Below are 23,027 nucleotides of genomic sequence, written 5' to 3' on the forward strand. Positions count from 1 at the left end.
TTTGGGTGAGCTTTTTTTATCGATATTGGATGCTCTACCAAATTGAGATCTATAGCTTTCTTGAGTATTCTATAGCATTTTCCTCTACTCTCCCCATCATCTTCATTCTCACAAGCTCAACTCGTCAACTCACCAGGTATGCCTACTAGTAAGGTTGAGTGTCATCAACAGATAAATTTGAATCCAACACCCTCTCAGGTGCAGTGAGTGTGGATTGAAGACAATACCAAGAATCAATGACTTATTTGTTGCACAATGACGATCCCCTTAAGTGTCATCTCTTCTTTATGATACTCAAGGAGTCGACGCTTAGGTGGTTCACTCGCCTACTCCTGGGCATGATCACCTCTTGTTCTTAATTCAAATGAATGTTTGTGAGTCGGTTCTCCAACGCTCAGAAACCCTAAAAGAGATTGCAAGTTATGTTAAAAATGAGACAGGAACCAAAAGAGTCACTAAGTACCATCATAATGAGGTTCCAAAGAGAAGTACTAAATGTGAATATCATAAAACCTATAGTCGACCAAGCAGCATTGAAACAAGGACTTATAGAGAATAGCAATAACGAGCTAATGAAGTTGTCCCAAGAATAGGAGGGACAAGAGACCAAATCCTCCAAGGGATCGACAATACCCTAAGCACCCATAAGCATCCCTGCAAGCTAAGCCGCTGAGGATTGTATGGCTGCCAGCACCAAGGGTGGAGTAAATTCCTGCTACTCACCCAATCCATATTAGTTCATGCACCGTCAACCAATCTACCCAACCACACTCCACTGCGAGTGTTTATTAACAAGCTTGTTGAATCCTAGAATAAGGAAATCTTCAAGACATTAACACCCATGAAGGCCTCACCCCGCATTAGGGACACTTCTTATGGCCACAACTTAAAGGAGTGTCATCACCTACGAGTGTTATGGAATATATCATCAAAGCAGGAAAGTTGAAGGAATTTGTGCTCGTCAACCTAGGTCAATGCCGAGAAAAATCCATAGCAGAAGACAGTGGGAACCAGCCTGTTCCAACTTGCGCCATACACATCGTCCGTGTAGTACCTGTAATCATGGTAGCGAATGAATGGAGCGACCAGCGAGTGCAAAGAGGATTAGGATTGAAGTTCTTGGCGTCCACCTCGCTAGATTCAGCAATAAACGTCACTCAAATCACTTTTGAATGAAGTCGACAAGGCCGGAAGAGAGAAAAATTACAATAATGTTGTGGTTGTCACTGTTAGTTTTATCATGTCATAAAACAAAAAATCAGAATGACAACAACTATACTCATTAAACCCACAAGAAAGGAGGTGTAGAAGCTAGTAGAAGCCAACTTTATGAAAGATGTTCAGTACCCAAACTGGATCTCCAATTTGATGTACAAAAGGCGATCAAAAAGTAGAGGATGTGTAAACTTTACTAATATGAAATCGACATGTCAAAAGGACAAAAACCCACTGACCAAGATAAATGCCCTAGTTGACATGGCAATGAGCTACTCAATCATAAGTTCCTAGAGGCATTATTTGGGCGACTATGAAAAAACAACCTTTATTACTGCAAAAAAACTTGTAATGCTACAAGGTGATGCCTTTTCACTTTAAAAAATCGAAGGCAAATTACCAAAAGAATGATTGATAAGAGTTTTAAGGACCATAGGGAAAAGACTGTATAAGTGTACATCTATGACATTCAACTAAAGAGCAAATCGTCTGGTCAACACGTTGAGGATCTGAAGCAGATGTTCGCGACTTTTAAAAGGTATAATATGTAGTTGAAACCACTAAAATGTACCTTTAATGTAGATTCAAGAACCTTTATTACTGCAAAAAAACTTGTAATGCTACAAGGTGATGCCTTTTCACTTTAAAAAATCGAAGGCAAATTACCAAAAGAATGATTGATAAGAGTTTTAAGGACCATAGGGAAAAGAATGTATAAGTGTACATCTATGACATTCAACTAAAGAGCAAATCGTCTGGTCAACACGTTGAGGATCTGAAGCAGATGTTCGCGACTTTTAAAAGGTATAATATGTAGTTGAAACCACTAAAATGTACCTTTAATGTAGATTCAAGAAACTTCCTAGGTTTCTTCCTCACACTTGAAAGCATCAAGATAAATCTAAATAAGGTGATAGTGATCCTGGAAATACCCAAACTAGTCAAAAAAAGTACAGTGACTTAGTGGGTGAGTCGCTTTATCTCTAGACTCGATAAAAGTTGCTCACCATTCATTCTTCAAATTCCTTGGAAGTGTAAGGAAATTCTCTTAGGGCAAGGAAGTTCTTGGGTTTCCTCTTCAGCTGAAGGTGTCAAGATAAATCAAGATAAGATAAAGCCGTAAAGGCAATCCTAGAAATAAAGTCGCCCAAATCAGCCAAGGAATTACAATGATTCAATGGGAGAGTCATGTGACTCAATCACTTTATCTCTCGACTCAAAAAGAGGTGCTCGCCATACTTCATATTCCTCAAAAGTGTAAGAAAATTCTCTTGGGGCGAGGAATGCAAAGCCGTCTTGAAACAACTAAAGCTCCTCTCCTCACCTCGTAACTAGGCGAAGACCAACTATTGTATCTAGGGGTAGGCGAAGATATTCGCTCTGTGCTTGTCTAGGAAGAAGGGAAGATGTAATGGCCGGTGTGTTATGTGAACAAAACTATCAAAGGACTCGAACAAAGATATCAAATCATAAAAGACTCACATGGGCATGAGTGACCTCAACCACACGACAACAACCATACATCTATGCCAATCCATCCAAGTAGTGACTAACCAATCCCTAAACATGATCACTAGGGACGACTGCATAAATGGTTAGTAAAACTGAGCGAGTTCTAGATAACTTACTAGCCAAGGACGACCATGAAAGACTAGGCACCCATCGATTTCCTAATCAACTTCAATGACCCGAACAACGAATCAGAGGTGAAATCTCCACATCAACATTAGATGTTGTACGTCAACGACATGACAAGCAAATAAGAAGTCGGCATAGGCATGGTTTTGAAAGGCCCCACTAAAAACACCATCACCCAAATAGCCAGCATAGAGTTTGAAGTCATGAACAATCAAATCAAACATGAAGTCTTACTCGCTAGCCTGTGACTTATCACAAGGCTTCGGGCAAGGGCTACTTAGTTTATAGTATATTCAGAATTACAGTAGATGTTGAACCATATCAACGACAAGCACAAAGGGATGAATTACTCTTAAAGTATCTCTTCAAGGTAAATACAAAAATCGACAGGCTGAAGTACTTCAAGAAGACCCAAATCCACAAGGAGCAAAACTAACTCGTCAATCTCCTCTCAAAATAGGAAAACCCAGATGAGCAACCAACAATGAAGATCATCATATATACTCTAGAAGAGGAAATGATGCAGGTAGAGGCTTGTCGAGAAACAAGTTGGATAAACCCAAATATGGAGTTTATGCAAGAATGAGCAATGAGTGCAAAGTTTGATGAAAAATAAAGATTAAAGCTCGAAGCTGCCAACTACTTGCTCATGAAGGTGAGTTATTTAGAAGATCGATGATTTCACTTAACTTGAGATGTGTCAAGATAAGAGGAGGCGACAAATATCAAAGAAATTCACTCAAATGAGTGTGGAAGACATTTGGGAGGAAGAACACTCCGCCACAGAATTTAGAGGCAAGGACAATTCCGGTCAATTTTAAGGAAGGTAATAGAGAGATTCTCGAAAAGGGTGCCCTCAATGTCAGAAATTTTCCCCTATGCAACTGCAGCCTTCCCACACGCTACAGCCCATCAAAAGCCCTTGGTCATTTGTAGTAAGGGGAATGGATTTGTTGGGACTAGTCCCACCTTAAATAAGGCAAATAATATGCATTCCAGTCGTGATAGACTACTTAACCAAGTGAATAGAAGTCAAGGCACTGGCCAAGACGACCTCGACTATTGTGAGAAATTTCATTTGGACTTACATAATTTGCATATATGGTGTGCCTCACACCATTATAATAGACAATAGGCCACAATTCGCCAACAAGACACTGAAAATTTTCTACCACTAGCAAAAACATTCTACTAAAGTTTTCCTTAATCCACCACCCAATGACCAATAAACAATTTAAAGCCATCAATAAGCACATCCTCAATATCTTGAGGAAGAAGTTAAGAGAGGCAAAGGGATGAATGTGCTCACTTTAGTCTTGTGAGCACTAAGGACCTAGTAAGCTACTATTGCTACTAGGAGTTCACGTCAAGTCCGTGTATGCTTCTAATGACGAGTTCAATAACAAAATCCCTTTAATACCAAACTCAGGTTGGGCAAGCTATTATTATGGTCAAGTTTAACTTAAGAATTTTATAAAAGTTCTTTTCATTTCACTCATCGAGAACTTCGAAAGTATTTCATTTTTTATATGGGCAAGTGTCCTTGAACACCATTATTATCACTCCATAGTTATTTACAAGGAAATGAACTAGTAAGCTAATATTGCTATGGACGAGTTCCCACACTTGCTATTATCATTGCTATCATGCATAGGTGAATAAAACACTTACGCAAAAAATCTAAAAAAAAAAACACAAAACAATAACAAAAGAATTACAAAAACTTAAAATTTCATATCATTTTCTTTGAGCACAGTTACATGCACAATCGACCTTTGGGCCAAAAAAGAAAAAAAATATTTTTTTTTTTAGACAAGCACATTGGATTGACTTGCATCGCCTTTTCATTTTGCACCTTCTTTAGAGTTGGCCTTTCTCCCTTTTAGTAGACTTAGCGAGATTCTCAACAAGCGTTGCCTTCATCTTCTCAACCCACTTCACAAAAGATTGTCACATGTTTAAGGATCGTTCATTCTTTGGCACTCACAGCCCTTGACGCCATTTGTGTTTTTCCTCATGTATGTAGAGGGCGTCAAGGGCTATGAGTGCCAAAGATGTTCATGTAGACAAGGTGATAGAGAGTGATTAGCAGCTACCCACTGATCAAGATTAACATCTCCTCCTCCTTGGTGAATGTTGGCAAACTCGCCTTACTCTTGGTGATCGTGATTGGCAAAATGATCATTGGACGAGGCGCAAAGCTGCAAAGAAATACAAAATTTCCTTTCTAATCCCTAACCATGTTTGTCAGTCGATCGCCTTCATTTCAGTCGAAGAGATTTGCACGTAGTCGTCTTTGAGTGGCCTTAATGGTGAAGACATTTCTAAACAAGTTCAGTGACCATTGCACCTTCACCTTGCACAAGAACAACGCAAACGACACTACCTGTTATGGAGTTAGGCAACACCTGCATAAGAACGAATCCATAAAAGTTTAAAATCTTCCCGAACTCCTTACATGGGGGGAACCATAACCCAAAGTGGAAATGGTCGATGGAGACACGCAACTTGACGTGGTAAAAGGTATTCATGTGGTTGTCCTTGCTAAGCACTCGCATGAAGTCGTACGTAAAGCAGTAGCCAAATTAGGTAAGGTTGACATGTTCAATAGTCACCCATGACTCCAAAAGATCGATAGCTTGAGTGAAAGCGCGAACGCATTCACGTAGAATAGCGATAGAGGAAATAAACGAGCTCGAAGGAATGAAATAATGGTTGAGGAGAAAATATCGCAACGTGAGGAACCAAGCCCGAGTATTTATAGACATTTCATTGTGCATACATATCGAGGCACCCGACATCCACATTAAATGCATTAGATTGCATTTTCGCAATCCATTATTTCCAAGAGGTTTGGCAAGCAATCGCCAATAAAGTATCTCGTAGACACTCGAACATCACTCGCCAAAAAGGTATCTTTGCACCAATCTAAGCAAATTATCATTCCCAAACACATCAACTAACTTTCCACATGGCTATGCTCCTCGCTTGCCGCAATAAGAAAATTTTCAAAAATTCAAACATTCTCCAAGTATTTTACCCGTCACTCAAAAAGCACATACATTGCCACTCAAAATGGTGATCTAACTCGAGTACTTATAGGGCACTCTCACTGATCTCTTGCATAGTACTCACCACATCACAAAGAAATGAAAATAGTATGAGTAAATACAATGTAATAACACAAAAATTTTATTGATACTTGGTCAAACACAAGGTGGATTGACCAAGTATTTCCCTATTTCGGTTGGGTTACATCAAGGATCAGCCTTAAGCCCATATCTTTTTTCTTTAGTCATGGATGTTCTCACTAGACATTTGCAAGAGGATGTACCTTGGTGTATGCTTTTTGCTGATGATATTCTTCTTGTTGATAAGACTAGAGAGGGAGTTGAAGGTAAACTTGAATTATGGAGGTCAACCTTAGAGTCTAAAGGTTTTCGCTTGAGTAGATCTAAAACGGAATATATGGAGTGTAATTTTAGTAGTAATAGACCTAGTGAGGAGATTGTGACTTTGGGCAATCAAGTCATTAATAAGAGTACGCGTTTTAGATATCTTGGATCTATTGTTCAGAGTGATGGTGAAATAGATGGGGATATTATCAACAGAATTCAAGTTGGATGGTTGAAGTGGAGGAATGCTTCGGGCTTGTTATGTGATAGAAATGTACCCCTCAAACTTAAGGGAAAATTCTATAAGATGGTAGTGAGGCCTGCTGTTGTTGTTGTTGTTGTAATGAATAGAGCCATGAGGATAGAGAATTTGCTCAGTTAAATGCTAAATGTCTAAATTATTTTTTCTACGCTTTGAAATATGAGTATATGCAAGTATCCACTTGTACTATGGAAAAAAAATATGAGCTAGATTGTCCATTATATATGAGGGAACTAGTGAAGTAAAGCATACTAGATTAAACATCTTACTTCATGATTAAGAACTATTTCGCATGAAACCTAACGAGTAAATATAAAAAATGTATACTAGGTTCACACAAATAGAGGCATCCATGTATGCATTAGGTAGAGAGCTCTCTAATAATTTTGAAAAAAATTAATAAAATTTTATGTTGCCTACCTAGAGTGTATGATGTTAAAGTTCCCGTGATCACAGAATCGAAGGATTTAAATTTTCATTCTATTGATAATTTGCTTGGGTCACTCATTGCCTACGAGCAAGGCATGAGTCAAATACTAATTCATGCAAGTGATAAGAAGAAGAAAGAGAAGACTGACTGACTCTGAAAGCAAACGACTCGAATAGTGACAATTTTGTAGCAGAGGAGGATGACAACATTGCGTTGATGACCCGATAGTTCAAATGTTTCTTAAAGAGGAAGAAAAAGCGTCATCAACAACAATGGAATAAAGGTAAAAGCAACAAAAATTTTAAAGCGTCATCTAACACAATATGCTTTAAATGTAGGAAACCAGGTCATCTCCAAACAGACTAACCCAACCTGAAGACTCACCCGGTCAAGGAAAAGGGTGAAGAAAAAGAGAAATTCAGGAAGAAGAGGGACACGTAAGGCAATTTTGGGCAGACTTTGCATTGGACTCATCAGAACAAAAAGCAGAAAAGGATGTAACAAATCTATATCTCATGGCTAATGATAATCTTGATTAGTCATATCAAGATGAGGTATGTCATCTTTCCTATGATGAATTGTTTATTATTTTAGAGAAAATTCATGATTCATATAGGAAATTGAAAAAGATGTATGCCAACTTAAACATTGAATTTTCTAATCAGCAAAAAGAGCATACTAGTCTGATAACTGAGAATTCTACTTTAGATAGTAATCATATGACTTTACATGATGAATATGATACATTAAATAAGAAGCATACTAATGTATCTAATGCATATGATTCCTTGAAAACAACGCATGTTAAATTAAAAAAACTCATTCAAAGAATTAGAGTCATGTGCAACTGAAATATATGATAGTAAACATGTATTAAAAATAAATCTATCCTTGAAAGTATAAGTAAATTCCTACCGGGAAAGTGAATGCACTTCAAAATAATAAACCATCACCTACTTTGGCATATTGGCATAACTCATCACCATAGTATACATCATAAAATCTTAGGAAGAGTACCATAACCCACATAGATTAGTGAATCATTCTCCTGGTGTTATGTGTTACTCTTGTGGCATGCAAGGTTACATAGCCCGTACTTGCACTATCTACTATAGGACACATCTAGTATGGAGGTCAAAATTATTTGCATCATAGCATAACATGCAAATATTTCATTCATTAGTACATAAGGTGGAATCTAAACTCAGTTAGGTCCCAAATCTAACACTTGATTGACTTTGTAGGAGTGTTCTCACAAAAGACCTAGTGATAGTATGTGGTACCTGGACAGTCGATGCTCAAGGCATAGGACTGGAGATTTGAAGTAGTTCATCTCACTAGAGGCAAGGTCAGGAGTCAAGGTCACACTGGGGACAACAACACTAAAAAAATAGTTGGATTAGGTATAATTAGCAATTCTAAAATTGTATAGTTGAAAATATATTATTAGTCGATGGTCTGAAGCATAACTTACTGAGCATTAGTCAATTATGTGATAAGGGTTTTGATATAAAATTCTTATCTACAAAATGCATGATTAGCTTAAATGGCAAACTAGTCTTAGAAGGGAAAATGATAAATAATGTTTCTATATTTGATTTGAACTACATTAAATATTCTAATTCCATGTGTTTGAAAACTATAATTGATGAATCATGGATATGGCATAGAAAATTATGTTATGCAAGCACGAAAACTCTTAGAAATATTATCCAAAAAGATCTAGTTAGAGGTATACCCAAGATAGATTTCACTAAGGATCATCTATGTGATGCCTGCCAACTAGAAAAATAGATTAAGTATTCATTCCATACAATTAAGGACATCAACACCTCTAGGCCACTAGAAATTTTCCATATTGGCCTTTTTGAACCCATTCGTACTGCAAGCCTAGGAGGGAAGTCATAGGAGTGTTCTCACAAAAGACCTAGTGATAGTATGTGGTACCTGGGCAGCGGATGCTCAAGGCATAAGACTGGAGATTTGAAGTAGTTCATCTCACTAGAGGCAAGGTCAGGAGTCAAGGTCACACTGGGGACAACAACACTAAAAAAGTAGTTAGATTAGGTATAATTAGCAATTCTAAAATTGTATAGTTGCAAATATATTATTAGTCGATGGTCTGAAGCATAACTTACTGAGCATTAGTCAATTATGTGATAAGGGTTTTGATATAAAATTCTTATCTACAAAATGCATGATTAGCTTAAATGGCAAACTAGTCTTAGAAGGGAAAATGATAAATAATGTTTCTATATTTGATTTGAACTACATTAAATATTCTAATTCCATGTGTTTGAAAACTATAATTGATGAATCATGGATATGGCATAGAAAATTATGTTATGTAAGCACGAAAACTCTTAGGAATATTATCCAAAAAGATCTAGTTAGAGGTATACCCAAGATAGATTTCACTAAGGATCATCTATGTGATGCCTGCCAACTAGAAAAATAAATTAAGTATTCATTCCATACAATTAAGGACATCAACACCTCTAGGCCAATAGAAATTTTCCATATGGGCCTTTTTGAACCCATTCGTACTTGCAAGCCTAGGAGGGAAGTCATATGGATTTGTAATCATTGATGACTATTCTAGATTCACTTGGGTTAAATTTATAGCATAAAAAGTGAATCGTTTAAGAAGTTTAGAACCTTCTCCACCTGGATACAAAGAAAATTAGGATGTAGAATATCAATCATTCATAGTGATCATGATGGAGAATCTGAAAATTAAAAAAAATGATGGAGAACCTTAAAGTGAAAATTTTAAATTTTTTTGTCAGGAGATAGAGATAGAACATAACATTTTCGCCCCTAAGACCCCTCAGCAAAATGGAATAGCTGAAAGGAAAAATAGAATTTTGGAATAAGTTGTTAAAGCCATGCTAACTGAATATTCTCTTCCTAGATACTTCTGAGCAGAAGCAATAAATGCTACTTGTTATCTTTTGAATATGGTGAATGTTAGATCCAAATTAAATAAGACATCCTATGAACTTTTTAAGGGTAGGACATCTAACATTTCTCACTTACATGTCTTTATGTGTAGATGTTTCATCCTAATCAATAAAAAATCATCTTTAGAAAAATTTGATCCTAAATCTGATGAAGTCTTCTTAGATTATTCATTTTAGAAGAAGGCCTATAGAATTTTCAATAAGAGAACCTTGGTAGTAGAAGAGTTTACTCATGTGATATTTGATGAATTAGATATGACCTCTGAATCTAGACCAGCAGAATAAGTAGAGGTCATACAAGGGGTAGAAGCTATTAACATAAGAGAAAGCAGAATCTCAGGAACCACTGCCTAGAGAATGGAGATACTCATCTAGTCATCATAAAGAACAGATCCTAGGAGACCAATCTTAAGGTGTTAGAACTATGTACAGACTAAGAAATAAGGTTAGTTATTATGTATTTATCTCCATGATAGAACCCACCAACACAGATCAAGCTTTATAGTTTGATGAATTCTGGACCCTCACAATGCAAGAAGAGCTAAACAAATTCATTAGAAATGAAGCATAAGTAAAAAGACCAAAGGACCAGTTTGTTGGAACAAAGTGGGTTTTCAAAAATAAAATGAATGACTTTGAAAAAGTGGTGAGGAATAAGGTAAGATTAGTAGCTAAGAAATACAATCAAATTAAAGGGATAGATTTTAACAAAATCTTTGCCCCTGTGGTTAGACTAGAGATTATTAGGGTGCTACTAGTCTTTATCTGCTTTAGAGGATTTAAGTTATATCAAATGTACGTTAAGAGTGTCTTTCTAAATAAGGTAATTAAAGAAGATGTGTATGTTGAGCAATCAACAATTTTGAAAATTCTCAGTTTCCCAATTACATGTATAAGTTAAAAAAATCATTATATTGATTAAAAAAAAACCTAAAATCTAGTATGAAAGGCTGAGCACAGTTCTCCAAGATAGAGCATTTGTTAAGAGTAGTATGGACACCACCTTATTTCTTAGAAAAGTAGGAGAAAATCTACTCATTGTTTTGATTTATTTTGATGATATATTATTTGGATACATAGATAAAAATCTATATTATGTGTTTTCAAAAACAATGATTAAAGAATTTGAAATGAACATGATGAAAGAGTTAAACTATTTTCTTGGATTTAGTAAGACGCAGAGAGATGATGGAATCTTAGTCAATCAAAATATATCAAGGATATCTTTAAGAAATATGAAATGGATAATGCTAAGGCAATAAATAGTTAAATACTCTCATGAGCTCTACTATTCAGTTAGATAAGGACCTAAATGAAAAATTAGTTGATCATAAGAAAAATATAGAGGGATAATTGGATCATTTTTTCTATTTGACTGTCAATAGGCCTGATATAATATTTAGTGTATGTCTCTGTACTAGATTTTAGGTTGATCCAAAAGAATCTTATCTTACTGCTTTTAAAAGAATTCTAAGATATCTTCGAGAAATCCAAAATTTAAAAAACTGATATCCTAGACATAGCACATCTTTTGAAATAATAAAATATTCGGATTCAAACTTTGCAAGTTGTAGAGTTAATATAAAAAATACTTCTGGATTTATCAATTCATATGATTATATTTAGTCTCCTAATCCAGTTGAAGACAGAACTTTGTAGCCTTATCCACTGCTGATGTGGAATACATAGCTGTAGGAGCAGTATTACTTCCTATGGCTAAAGCAACAAAGCTTGGATCTTAGAATACCCTGTAGGCACCATTTCTATCATGTGTGACTATACTAATGTCATTTGCATATTCAAAAATCTAATTCAAAACTCATGCACAAACCATATAGATATTAGGCATTACTTTATAAGAGATCATGTAGCCAAGGGAGATATAGAACAACATCATATATCTACTAGAGACCAATTAATAGACATCTTTATTAAACCTCTAGCCTATGACATATTTAGCATCTTGAGGACTAGACTAGGTTTTATAGACATTCTTGCTTGATTCAGGATGAATCCAATATTTTTATCATTTGAAATCAACCTGTCTTTTTTATGCTTCAAGTTCATATCATTTTGAATTTGTGTTTGTTTGTTTGTGTGTGTTGTTTTATTTTGTGTTTTTATTTTATTTTTTTAAGTAGATGTTCATTGATCATCACACACTCTTTCACTGGATAAAAAAAAATTATTCATATCATATTGTATGATTCACTTCGTAATGTATAATATACACATCCTGCACAAATCCCCGCTTTAGATTAAATCAACGGTACATATTAGTTCACTTATTGACGATCATACTGTACGACCACCTAATCATATTGTACGATACACATGACAAAGGCCGTTGGATGAATTCAAGTCAGTCGATACGATAATAATTTTACTTTTATACTATAAAAACACTTGTTCATACTATACGATCTATTAGTCAAACAACGTACAAACGACTCCTCAGGACGAACGAAAGCTCTTAAGATCGTCCAGTACGATACTAATCGTACTATACGATTTGAACACCTTTTCTGACAAGTCGTCCAAACGATTTAGCTCCTATAATCGTACAATACAATCTCAAATCATATTGCACGATAAGAAGAAAATCTATAAAATAGAGGGATTTCCTTAAGGTCAAACCACTCAACCTTCAATTCATTCCCTCACTCAAAACTCATACCCTCACAACCTTAAGATTCTCAAATGGCCGGAGATAACAAACGAGGATGTATGAACCACGGAGGTTCTTCCTCTCGTCGCCCAGTCGACAATTGTTTTCAAAGCAATGAAGTTGAATCTGTCTATTATAGATTCAAGGAGGCTCACATCACCCTTTCTAAAATGCTCAATCAACATGCCTTGAATTTCGAGGAGATAAACCTCTCTGCTTTCAAAACTTTTCAATTTCTTCTCACCCTAGCATTTCCCTTCAATTTTGAACTTCTTTACGAATTTCTAGTCAACCTTAGGATTAATGTTGAGACCTACACCATGACTTCCTATGTGTGTTAATGTTTTATAGAAATCAATATGGAAGATTTGGGGAGTATATACACCTTTCTACTAAAGAAACTTGTCCATAATTCATGGCCTCTAGAATTGACTTTGATTGGAGTGTTGTAAACTGTTATGCCGGTCCAGCATGGACCGGCTCAACCTGGACCGGCCCAGCCGGTCCAAGTTTACTTGAGGCGGAGGCGTCCCAGGGAGCAGGCGGAAGGGGGAATAGAGGTGGGGGTGGGGTCCACTTGCAATTCAAACATAGTTTAAGTATTTTTGGAGGGAGAAGGAAGGGTAGAGAAGTCCTTTTGCTTTTAATTTGAATTAGATTGTATGAATAGGGAGTTATGAGGAGATTAGGTTATCATCTTGATTTTGAAAAGAGATTTGTCTTCTAGGTTTTCTTGCTTAGGCTCTTGGCGTTGCCGGAGATTGTTGGAGAGTTTTTCCTTCCTCTCGGATTGAAGGAAACTTGTATCTTTATTGTCTTTGGCATCGACTAGTGAAATTTCTATCGTTTGCAATTGTTTCTCCTATTCTCTCTACGATTCTTCTCAAATTTTTCCACTGTTTTTGTGCTTGGTGGCTGTTTTCCATAGAAAATAGCGGATTATTAGTGATTTGGCTTAGATCCGATAGGAATCACTTGAAATACTCAAGTGGTACCTATCATAAACCTAACCATTCACAATGTGGTTCTAAATCAACATCAACCCTTAGTACACCCTTTCAATCAAAATGCACGAATTATTCAGTATGTTCTTCGAACCTCAATTATACCTAAACCTGGCGATATGTTAACATTGCTCAACCTTTACCCTAGTCACCTACTTTATAATGTCCTATACTAAATTTAATGAAGCTCAAATGATCATCGACAATATCCAAAACCTGATTCCAAATTGACTTCTCTCAACTCAGAGAAAGAAAAATGTCGCCCTCGATCACCTTATTAGCTATATCCTTGAAAAGAAATATGACCTTACCTACCCTGCATCTCCCGACAAGTTCCCATACTCTACACTGGTGCCTCCTTCCATATTCTCTTTCACCATCAACGGGGGCACGAGCATGAGAAACCTAATTTTGATGAAGAAGGGGGAACTGCAGCTACACCTGCACCAGCAACAACACCAATATCACCATCTACACAAGCCTACCATGCTTACCCTCACAAAGAAATAATCCAAAGACTGGACTCCCACATTCAACAATAACAACAACATCATGAGGCTGAAATGGGATAGTTTGGAGAACAATTCTCTTTAATTCAAGATCAATTCACCTAAATCCATAAATATTTTTAACCACCACCACCACCACCTGATCAGAGGTCTTCCTACTTTTAGTTTCTGTGTGGTGTACTTTTATATTTTCTTTTCATTTTTATAGTTCCTCATTTTTGGTGATGTCAAAAGGGGAAGAAATATTTCGGTTGTTTGTATGTTTCATTTTATTAGGTAACATTTTCTACTTACCAATTTGTTTGTTGTATTTTTTTAATCTTCTTTTCTTATTATCTATTTTTTTCAAATGAAAATGAAAAAAAATTCAAAATTAAAAATTCTAAAATTAATTTTTAATCTTTCCCTATTTTAGAATCTATCATCTAATGAGAGGGAGACTAGGAGAACGAAACATTAATTTGCTTTTCAACCAATAATTTTTATTATCATGAAAAAAGAGGAGATTGTTACAAACCAGGATACCTAGCTTATAATTTTGATGAAAACAAATATTGTTTAAATTTTTTATTTCACCGAGCATATATATTGGATATTATTTTTTTCTCTGCAAACTAACATTTTAGAAAAACATACACAGCTCAAGATTGCAAAACTCAAGTTTGGGTAGAATAGGATATCAATCAAAAGAGTTTATAATTTTTATTTTATTATATTTTCTATTTCTTGAGTCTGGCCATTTAAAGGTGTATGCTAAGTTGGCGATTGTGCACACACATTACGGGAGTGAAAAAAATATGAAATATTTTTTTAACGAATCGTACCGTATGATTTACGATTGTACTATACGGTCTGTTATCTGAAAAAATAAGTCTAATGGCTAATTGAATCATTAATTTTTAATGAACTACTCATACTATACGATTTAGATTATACTATACGATTTAAATCGTACTTTATGATTTGTTTCGATCTATAAACCCTAGCTTTCAGATAAATTAAGTAAAAAATTTTTAAAATGAATTTTGAACTATTTGTGTTGTATGATAATTAAAATCTTACTTAAATTATCCCCCATGATTAGTCAATCAAATCAAGATTTATTAGATATGGCCGATTGTACTGTACGATCTTGATCTTACCGAAAGATTGACAGAGATGAAATTTGATAGTCTAAGAGATCGTACCAAATGAAACCTTGATTTTTGAACTAATCATATAGTATGATGTTTACATCATACTGTATGAACTATTGGAAATATACTAAATGTACTGTACGATTAGAATAGTACGGGACAATAAACAAAGATGATTTTCAATCATCGCAGATATCGTCCAGTATGAATAGAGAGAAATTGAACAAATCGTACTATACAACTTCACGATCGTACTGTACGATATGTTTGCAAAATATGAATAGTTCGTCTTAACGACTGTTTGCGTCGTACCGGACAAGTTTAATTTTGAACTGATCGTACTATACAAACCAAGATCGTACTGTACAAATAGAGACAGCTAAATTGAAAAATTATGCGGTTTTTAAACCTAATACTTAAGCAATCTCTTAGAGTCTTTTTGGAAGAGAGTTTTTGGTAGTTGAAGAAACTCTAAGGGAGATCGTTCTTGAGAGCTTTGGGGCTTGAAAGAAGATGAAGTTGTGTGTGAGTGAGGAGTGTGAAAGGTTTCACACGGTTGCTCTAGGTAAGTTTGCACCCAGCTTCCTCCTATGGCCTTGGAGAGTTCTTGAAGATTCTCTTGGGAGAGACTTCAAAATCAAGAGTCTAGGGTTCTCTGCCTTCTTTAGGAGAGAGAAAAAAGATTGTAGTTTTCTGCTATCTCCAAGAAAAAGGAAAAGGATTGTGATTCTCTGTCATAACCAGAAGGGTGAAAAAGAATTCTGGGTTCTCTGCCTTCTCAAGGAAGAAAAAAAAGGATTGAGGTTATCTGCAATCTCTAGAAGGGAGAAAAAGGATTGAAGGTTCGATGTCATCACCAAGAGGGTGAGAAGGCTTTGGGTTCTCCACCGTACTGGGTTGGTGCAAATGATTTGTGTGAAGGCTTTATCTGACTTGTCGTGAGGGCAAAAGAAGAGACACTATAGTGATAGTGTAATACTCGGAGTGAAAGACTATAGGGAGTGGACGTAAGTCATTGTTTGACTGAATCATTAAAAATATCTAGTGTGTTTGTTCTGATTTTCTATTTTCCACATTTACTTTTCCGTATTTAGTTTCCTGTGATAACTGCTTGGTGGAAATTTGTGATAGCTATTTTGTTGTACATATTAGAATTTTATCATCATCATTGAAATGTTGGATAAGTTTATTTGCTTCAGCAATAGGTGATAAGTATTGATTGTTTTTCTTAACTACGAAAAAAAAATAAAAAAGATAAATTTTATTTTTTGTTGAATGGAAGCAATATTTTAAAAATATCAATTCACCCCTCCTTTCAGTGTGTCTCGAGCTAGTTCATTGAGGTCTTACAACCTCCTCGAACTTTTAAAGCTAACAACTCACCACATAATTGGACCACCTCCTCAAACACTCCCCCCCTCAACTTACCTCGCCATGACAATCAAACTCGGAGCTCTCAATTCCTATAACATTGCACTCTCCCCTCGCTCTTAGGGCAACCAAAGATCTCTCATACAAGTCATTGACAAATTTAACAAGCACGCCAGCAGCTGAACCCCCTTTATCTCACTACTCGCCCATAGATTCGCTCAAGCACACTCATCACCCTCGCCTAGAAGCAACTTGACGAAGCCTTCTGACCCTAACTCCCCTTTAGCTAAGCAGGAAAAGACGTGTTCCTAGCATTGTATCAGTACTATATATAACATTACATTTTCTTTTTTACTTTTCCTCCATAAAACCTTTTCTATAGCCCTAATAATCCTATAAATAAAGAAAGATAAGGAATAGTTTGGATGATCTTTTTTTTTAGTAATAGAGGATACTTTGCCAATTTGAGATCTATAGCTTTTTTGAGCAATCTATAAAACTTTCCCCAACTCTCCCCATCCAATCCATTCTCATAAGTTCAACTTGTCAGCTCACCAAATAAGCTGATATCAATGAATAAGCACCTAGTATGATTGGAAGTATTGTACAGCATGCATTTCAATGGCACAAAATGGCCCGCGTCATAGCCCGCATCATGGCACATAACGTGGCACGTTACATATACAGGGCTGTCTACTTGAAGAGACACGGCTCATCAAAATAGTGCACGCTACTTGTGCCAAGCATAGGCAATGAATTTTAAGGTTTTTTTTTTTTTTGGACAATTAGGCCAATTAAGGCAAACTCACACACATATCACATACACAAAACTCGAACTTAAGAACTCTTAGTTGGTAGCTAAGCTCCCAACCAATAGACCAATGTGAGGTTTATATATTAGCATGATAATTAATTATTAATTAATTATATATTAAATTAATATAATATCAATAAATATTAAATGATTTAATTTTTTTGTAGGATTTAAAGCTATCATTTTTGTTATTTGGTGGGATTTAAACTAAACTATACTTAAGTCCTGCTCAAATCAATTGATGTAAGTTTCTGTAGGTTTTAAAATTGTCATTTTTGTTGTTTGATAAGATATTTATGCTTAAATTTTGTTTTAATCAACTTATTTTTTTCTATTTAATGGTATTTAATATATATATATATATAATTTTAGATAGTGTGACATGTTTAAAATCATGCGCGTCGCACCGTTCGCTATGCATCATGGCTCCATAAAAGACTTTCCACCGTAGTCCACAATTCGCCACTGACAAGTATGATCTACCAACTACCTCAGATCCAAAACCATTATAATAAAATAAAAAATAATAATAAAAAAAGGTTACTACATAGTCAACTTGCAGTCGTACCTTTTACAGATCCAAATAATTTACTTATATCTACAAGCTTGCGAATATGATGTGGGCATTTAAAAAGTAAATCTTGAGCTTCGGTGTACCTACCTTGGTCAAAGAAAGCCTTGAATAGGTTTACATATGTTGTAGAAGATGGATATGTTTTGCCAGCCAATATCTTCAAAAATTCTTTGGCATCCTCAATTGTCCCAAATTTTGCAATATGTGCAGCAAATGGTTCGATAAAAGGTGGAACTTTGCAGTTCTTCATCATACTTAGTAGCTTCAATGCCTCTTCAAGCTTTCCCACGCCCAATAACTCCTTAATTAAATATTTGTAGGTGGATTGCCAGGGCCTCAATTGAGCATTATCAATCATCTCAACCATCAAAGTATAAGCGCTCTTAGTCCTTTTCTTACCACACAAACCGTTGACCAACACATCAAGAAGATCAGCATCGACTTCATAGTTCTTCCCTATCATCTTTGTTAAACACTCCAATGCTCCATCAACATCACCAGCTGAACAATATCCGTGAATCAAAATTGTCCATGTCTTCAGGTCTGGAGTGCATCCCCCTTTTTCCATCTCATCTAAAACATTGGAAGCATCATCCAATCTCTTTGTCTTACATAGCCCATATACCAACTGGCTATAAGTAATATTATCCGGCTCATAACCTTCTTGCCTCATCTTCTGCATGATTTCCATTGCTTCCTCAAACTTTGCTGTGCTTGTCAAAGATCTGTGAATCCCATCATAAACAACCTTTGATAAAGAATAGCCCACGGCTTCATACTTCTTCACCACCCTAAAGACTAAATCCAGGTCTGGATTTGAGCTCAAAGAGAGTTGCCTCAAAAGCAAACCACAGTCCTGAATAGCTGGCTTGTATGGTCCATCCATCATGAATTCATAAAGTTCAACTGCATCCTTCATCATCTTCCTCTTAAGAAATTGTCTTGTAACCTTCACATAAGTATCAATGTCCATATCATACCTCATCTCCTTCACCAAGCTCCAGAACTCCCCAATAGATTCGTCACGCCCAAGAACGAGAGCCATGGCGTTGTGTGCAACCGATCCATGCTGGTAATCTGGAATCCCTGAAGCCCAAGCGAAAAAAACAAGTGCTTTATGCGGGTAATCGCGCAACTCCCTGAGAATCATCGCAACCAATTCCTCCGACACAGATGATTTGAGATCTTCTAAGTTTTTCTCGACCTCCTTGCTCCAGTCCTGAGCGTCCAGAACGATTTTGGCCGCGTACTTAACAGCTGCATCAGTAGATGACTTCTCCTTAGCACTATAGTAGAATTTCGTGAGGGAAGAACTATCAGCGATGAGCTTCTGGTTCTTAAAGCACCCGAGTATGACGCGATAGGCGCCTTCGTCGAGCTTATAGCCATTTTTTTGCATGGAATTGAGGAGAACCCAGAAGTCAGAGATGAAGTCCTTGTGGGCAAGGATACGAAGCATGAGGTTGTAAGCGGAGGGACCGGGAACGAGGGCATAATGGGCTTTGGCGAAGTTGAAGAAGTCGAGGGCCTTTTGAGGCACTTTATCGAGTTTCTTGATGACATAGATGATGGACTCTGGCGTGGGTACAGAAGTGAGGGATGAGAACTCATTGAGATCGGAGGATTCTGGTATTGAAGAGAAGGGAATGGATTGGGAGGGATAGGGGGAGGGGAATATGCTGAGGTGAGGCAGGAAAGGAGAATGTGGGGAGTAGGGCAAAAGAAGAAAGGAGTGAGAAAGAGAAGTTATGCAGGGAGGTAAGTTGGAAGAAAGTGGGCGGCGGATGACGAATATGTATAGAGGGCGGCGAGAGAGAAGACGGAGGCGCGAGAAGGAAGGAAGCATCTTTTGGCCTTGATCATGAAAGGGAAACTCTAGGGTTTTCGCCCATAACAGTACATTACAGTCCAGCGGAGAAATTATTAATCCCTATCACAGCTCTTCATCTCGGCATTATTTTTTTTTTTTTTAAACTTGCAAATTGCATTAAAAAAATAAAACTAGATACAATTTAAAGAAAAGGCTCACATTCCTTCTTCAACAAATAACTAAGAAAAGAAGGGAAGTTAGCAAAAGAAGAACTATCAAAACAAAAATTATTTTCTAAAGCCACTCTCTGTGAACATAATGAAAAATTATCTTATTGAAGTCAACCAAGAATAGAAAATCTTCATCTATCCGGGTGTAACTTTGCCACTTAGCCTTATTCAAATAATTTTACTTAAACTTGATAACGTTGAGGTTATCACCTTCAATTATTACTCATTTGAATGAACTTTCTAATTGACATCAGAGCATCCATCTCAAGTTGTGCCATATCCGAGTGAATTCTTCTCTCCCCAAAGGCAAGTAGTAACCTTCCTTTGTGGTCTCTAAAGATACCTCCAATTCCAGCACTATTTGTATTTAGAAGAGATGCATCAACATTTATTTTAATCCAATTTAGTGGTGGAGGGTGCCAAACATTTTGGAACTCCATAAAGAGATTAGCACCCCAGCTATCTAGAAATGGATTAAAATGATTGATTGCTAAAGATAAAACATTTGTTGCAATCACAGAGCTCGGACGAGCCACCTTCCCATGGACAATCTCATTTCTATTTCTCCAGCTCCAATACACCGCAGTGTAATAAAGTTTTACAATATGAGTATGTTGAATGAAAACAATTAAAATTTAAACACTAAGCCTCTAACTATCCGAATTTTTTTATTACATGTGTTATTTGATTTCGTCTTGAAATTGAAATCTAAAAAAAAATTATTTCTTAAAAATTTTCAGAACATTATGATGTAGGTGAGAAAAATAGAAACATCAAAATCATGAAAATTTATAAATACAAGATTTTCTATAAAAAATAAAAAGATAAATTCAACAATGATTCAAGACTTCTTTTTTTTTTTTGGACAAATTTCTCTAAGAATATTTCTCAATTTTTTATAATATTTTTTCCTTAAAATTAAAAAATAAAAAATAAAAAATAAAAAAAGAAATCTCGTGATCTAAGTTCAGGGTTTTCAAAAGATTATGTAGCTTGTTTTCATTTAAAGGTTATTTGTTTATAAGTATTTAAGATAAGGACATGCTTAAAAAAAAAATATTAGTTGAATACATTATGTATATTTGTGTGTCTCCATCAATATCTATAAGATAGTAAGTAGGTTATAAGGAGAAGATAGATCTTGTGGGCCTCATAGAGGATTTTTTTTTTTTAATTATGGGCAAAAATACCAATTTTTATTAAAAATGAAATATTACAAGAGAAATATTTTTTTGTGTAAGAAAATTAAGAAAAAACTTACAAAAAATGTAAAACAAATAAAAAAAGACCTTGAAAATGCCAACTAAAAGAAAACTCTTGATGAAGGAAAAAATACATCAATGTCTACACGAAAAAAAACAGGCAACGAAAAGTCAAACAGAAATGAAGAAACAAATGCACATTCCTACCATCAGAAATAACTAAGAGCAGAAGGAATTCTTGAAGAAATGAACCAGCCTCCAACGACTAAGAACCGACTGTTGACAACCATATAGTAATCAACAAGCTCCATATCATGAAGAAACCCATCCAGTCCAACAATTGAGCCAAAAATGCAAATTCAAAGCAGTAAGAGCCAAAATTCAACCAAACGAGAAAGGCCGAAGAAAAACCATCAAACCAACAACAATGTAAAAGAGAGCTATTAGCAAACTTCTAAAAAGACCAAGATTTAAATATCAACTCCAGCCAACGAGAAAGGCAATAGAAAAGCCAACACACCAACAGCTAACAATAGAAAGCAATCATAAAACATAAAAAAATAACAAGACTCAAACACCAACAATAGCCAATAAGAAATGGCCATAAGAAAAACCACCAACTACAAACAAAAGAGAGAAAACAACAACTAATAAATAAGACCAATAAACCAACATCAACAACAAATAAGCCTTTGGGAAATATTTTTTATTTGTTTAAAAAAATATGCTTTTAAATAAAATGCTTTAATTCCCACAAGATCTGCTTTATTTATATTTTCGTAATTTTCTTTCAATTAAATGTGTATAGTTTAGACATTATTCCGTGTGAAGGTTAGAGTAATGTCCTTCTATCGATTTGAAATAAATAAAACTACAATTTATTTTCCTAATCAAACACAACAAAGGAAATATACAAATCATTCTAAAGAATGATAATCACATTCTCCTATCGTTCCAATTAGAAAGATAAATAATAGATTTATCTCCATAATCAAATATAGAGGATACTTAATTTGTTGCAAAAGCAAATTCGTTATCCTTCTATCTTTTGATTATGAAGTTAAATTTAAAACATGAATAAAGCAAAGTCTAAATTCACAAAAAATTTTCCTACCTTAGAAAGAAAACTAAGGTAGGGTTTATTTTATTCTAGGATATAGACTTCATATAGGGGCAAGCCCTTATAGTTAATTACATCCCCTAAGAGAATGCTCTCAATTTAAATAAAAACTAAATAGTTTTAAAATTCATAAAAGTTTAAAGAAATGTTTGGGTTAATTAAATTTTGATGTACATGCTTTAGATTATAAATTCCAACATTAAATTTAAAGATTTTTTATTTGAATTGACGAAAGAAGGTGCAGAGAAGAGTGTATACAATCAAGACTTACCAATTGCCTAGAGTGAGCTGCCAGCTAGCAATCCTAACCACAATAATCGACATATGAATGCAAGATTTAATTAGAAGGCTCTATCCTAGGAATCAAGTAGTTGTTATAGAATTTAAATCAAATGTTGTATAACATGCTTACACAAAATGAAAATCTACACATGTGATGCTTATGATGCATGAACAATAACATATATAAAAGAACTGATTTTATTAAAATAAAATTTATAAAGTACAACCCGGGGTCTACAATAAATTAATAGTAATCCTAGATTCTAATCCTATAATAATATATAGAATCAAAGACAATTGCTTATTATCTTCGAGCTCCAACTCTTTTACGAAATTCTAAAAAGACTATTCTTTGGAAGAGGACATTATTTTTTGGAGTCCCACTTGTATGCATAAAAGCAATT

General features: G+C 35.4%; 1 protein-coding gene across 1 annotated transcript; it reads right to left on the bottom strand.

Moving 5' to 3' along the window:
• Window positions 1-17,899: 17,899 nt before the first annotated feature.
• On the bottom strand, window positions 17,900-19,914 carry LOC110102477 (pentatricopeptide repeat-containing protein At3g48250, chloroplastic). The gene has a single exon (XM_020830827.2). It carries the CDS (start codon window positions 19,823-19,825, stop codon window positions 17,957-17,959), a length of 1,869 nt encoding a protein of 622 aa, XP_020686486.1. The 5' UTR covers window positions 19,826-19,914; the 3' UTR covers window positions 17,900-17,956.
• Between the last annotated feature and the right edge of the window lie 3,113 nt (window positions 19,915-23,027).

This window comes from Dendrobium catenatum, unplaced genomic scaffold (assembly GCF_001605985.2).
Source record: "Dendrobium catenatum unplaced genomic scaffold, ASM160598v2 fragScaff_scaffold_1293, whole genome shotgun sequence".
Taxonomy (NCBI): Eukaryota; Viridiplantae; Streptophyta; class Magnoliopsida; order Asparagales; family Orchidaceae; genus Dendrobium; species Dendrobium catenatum.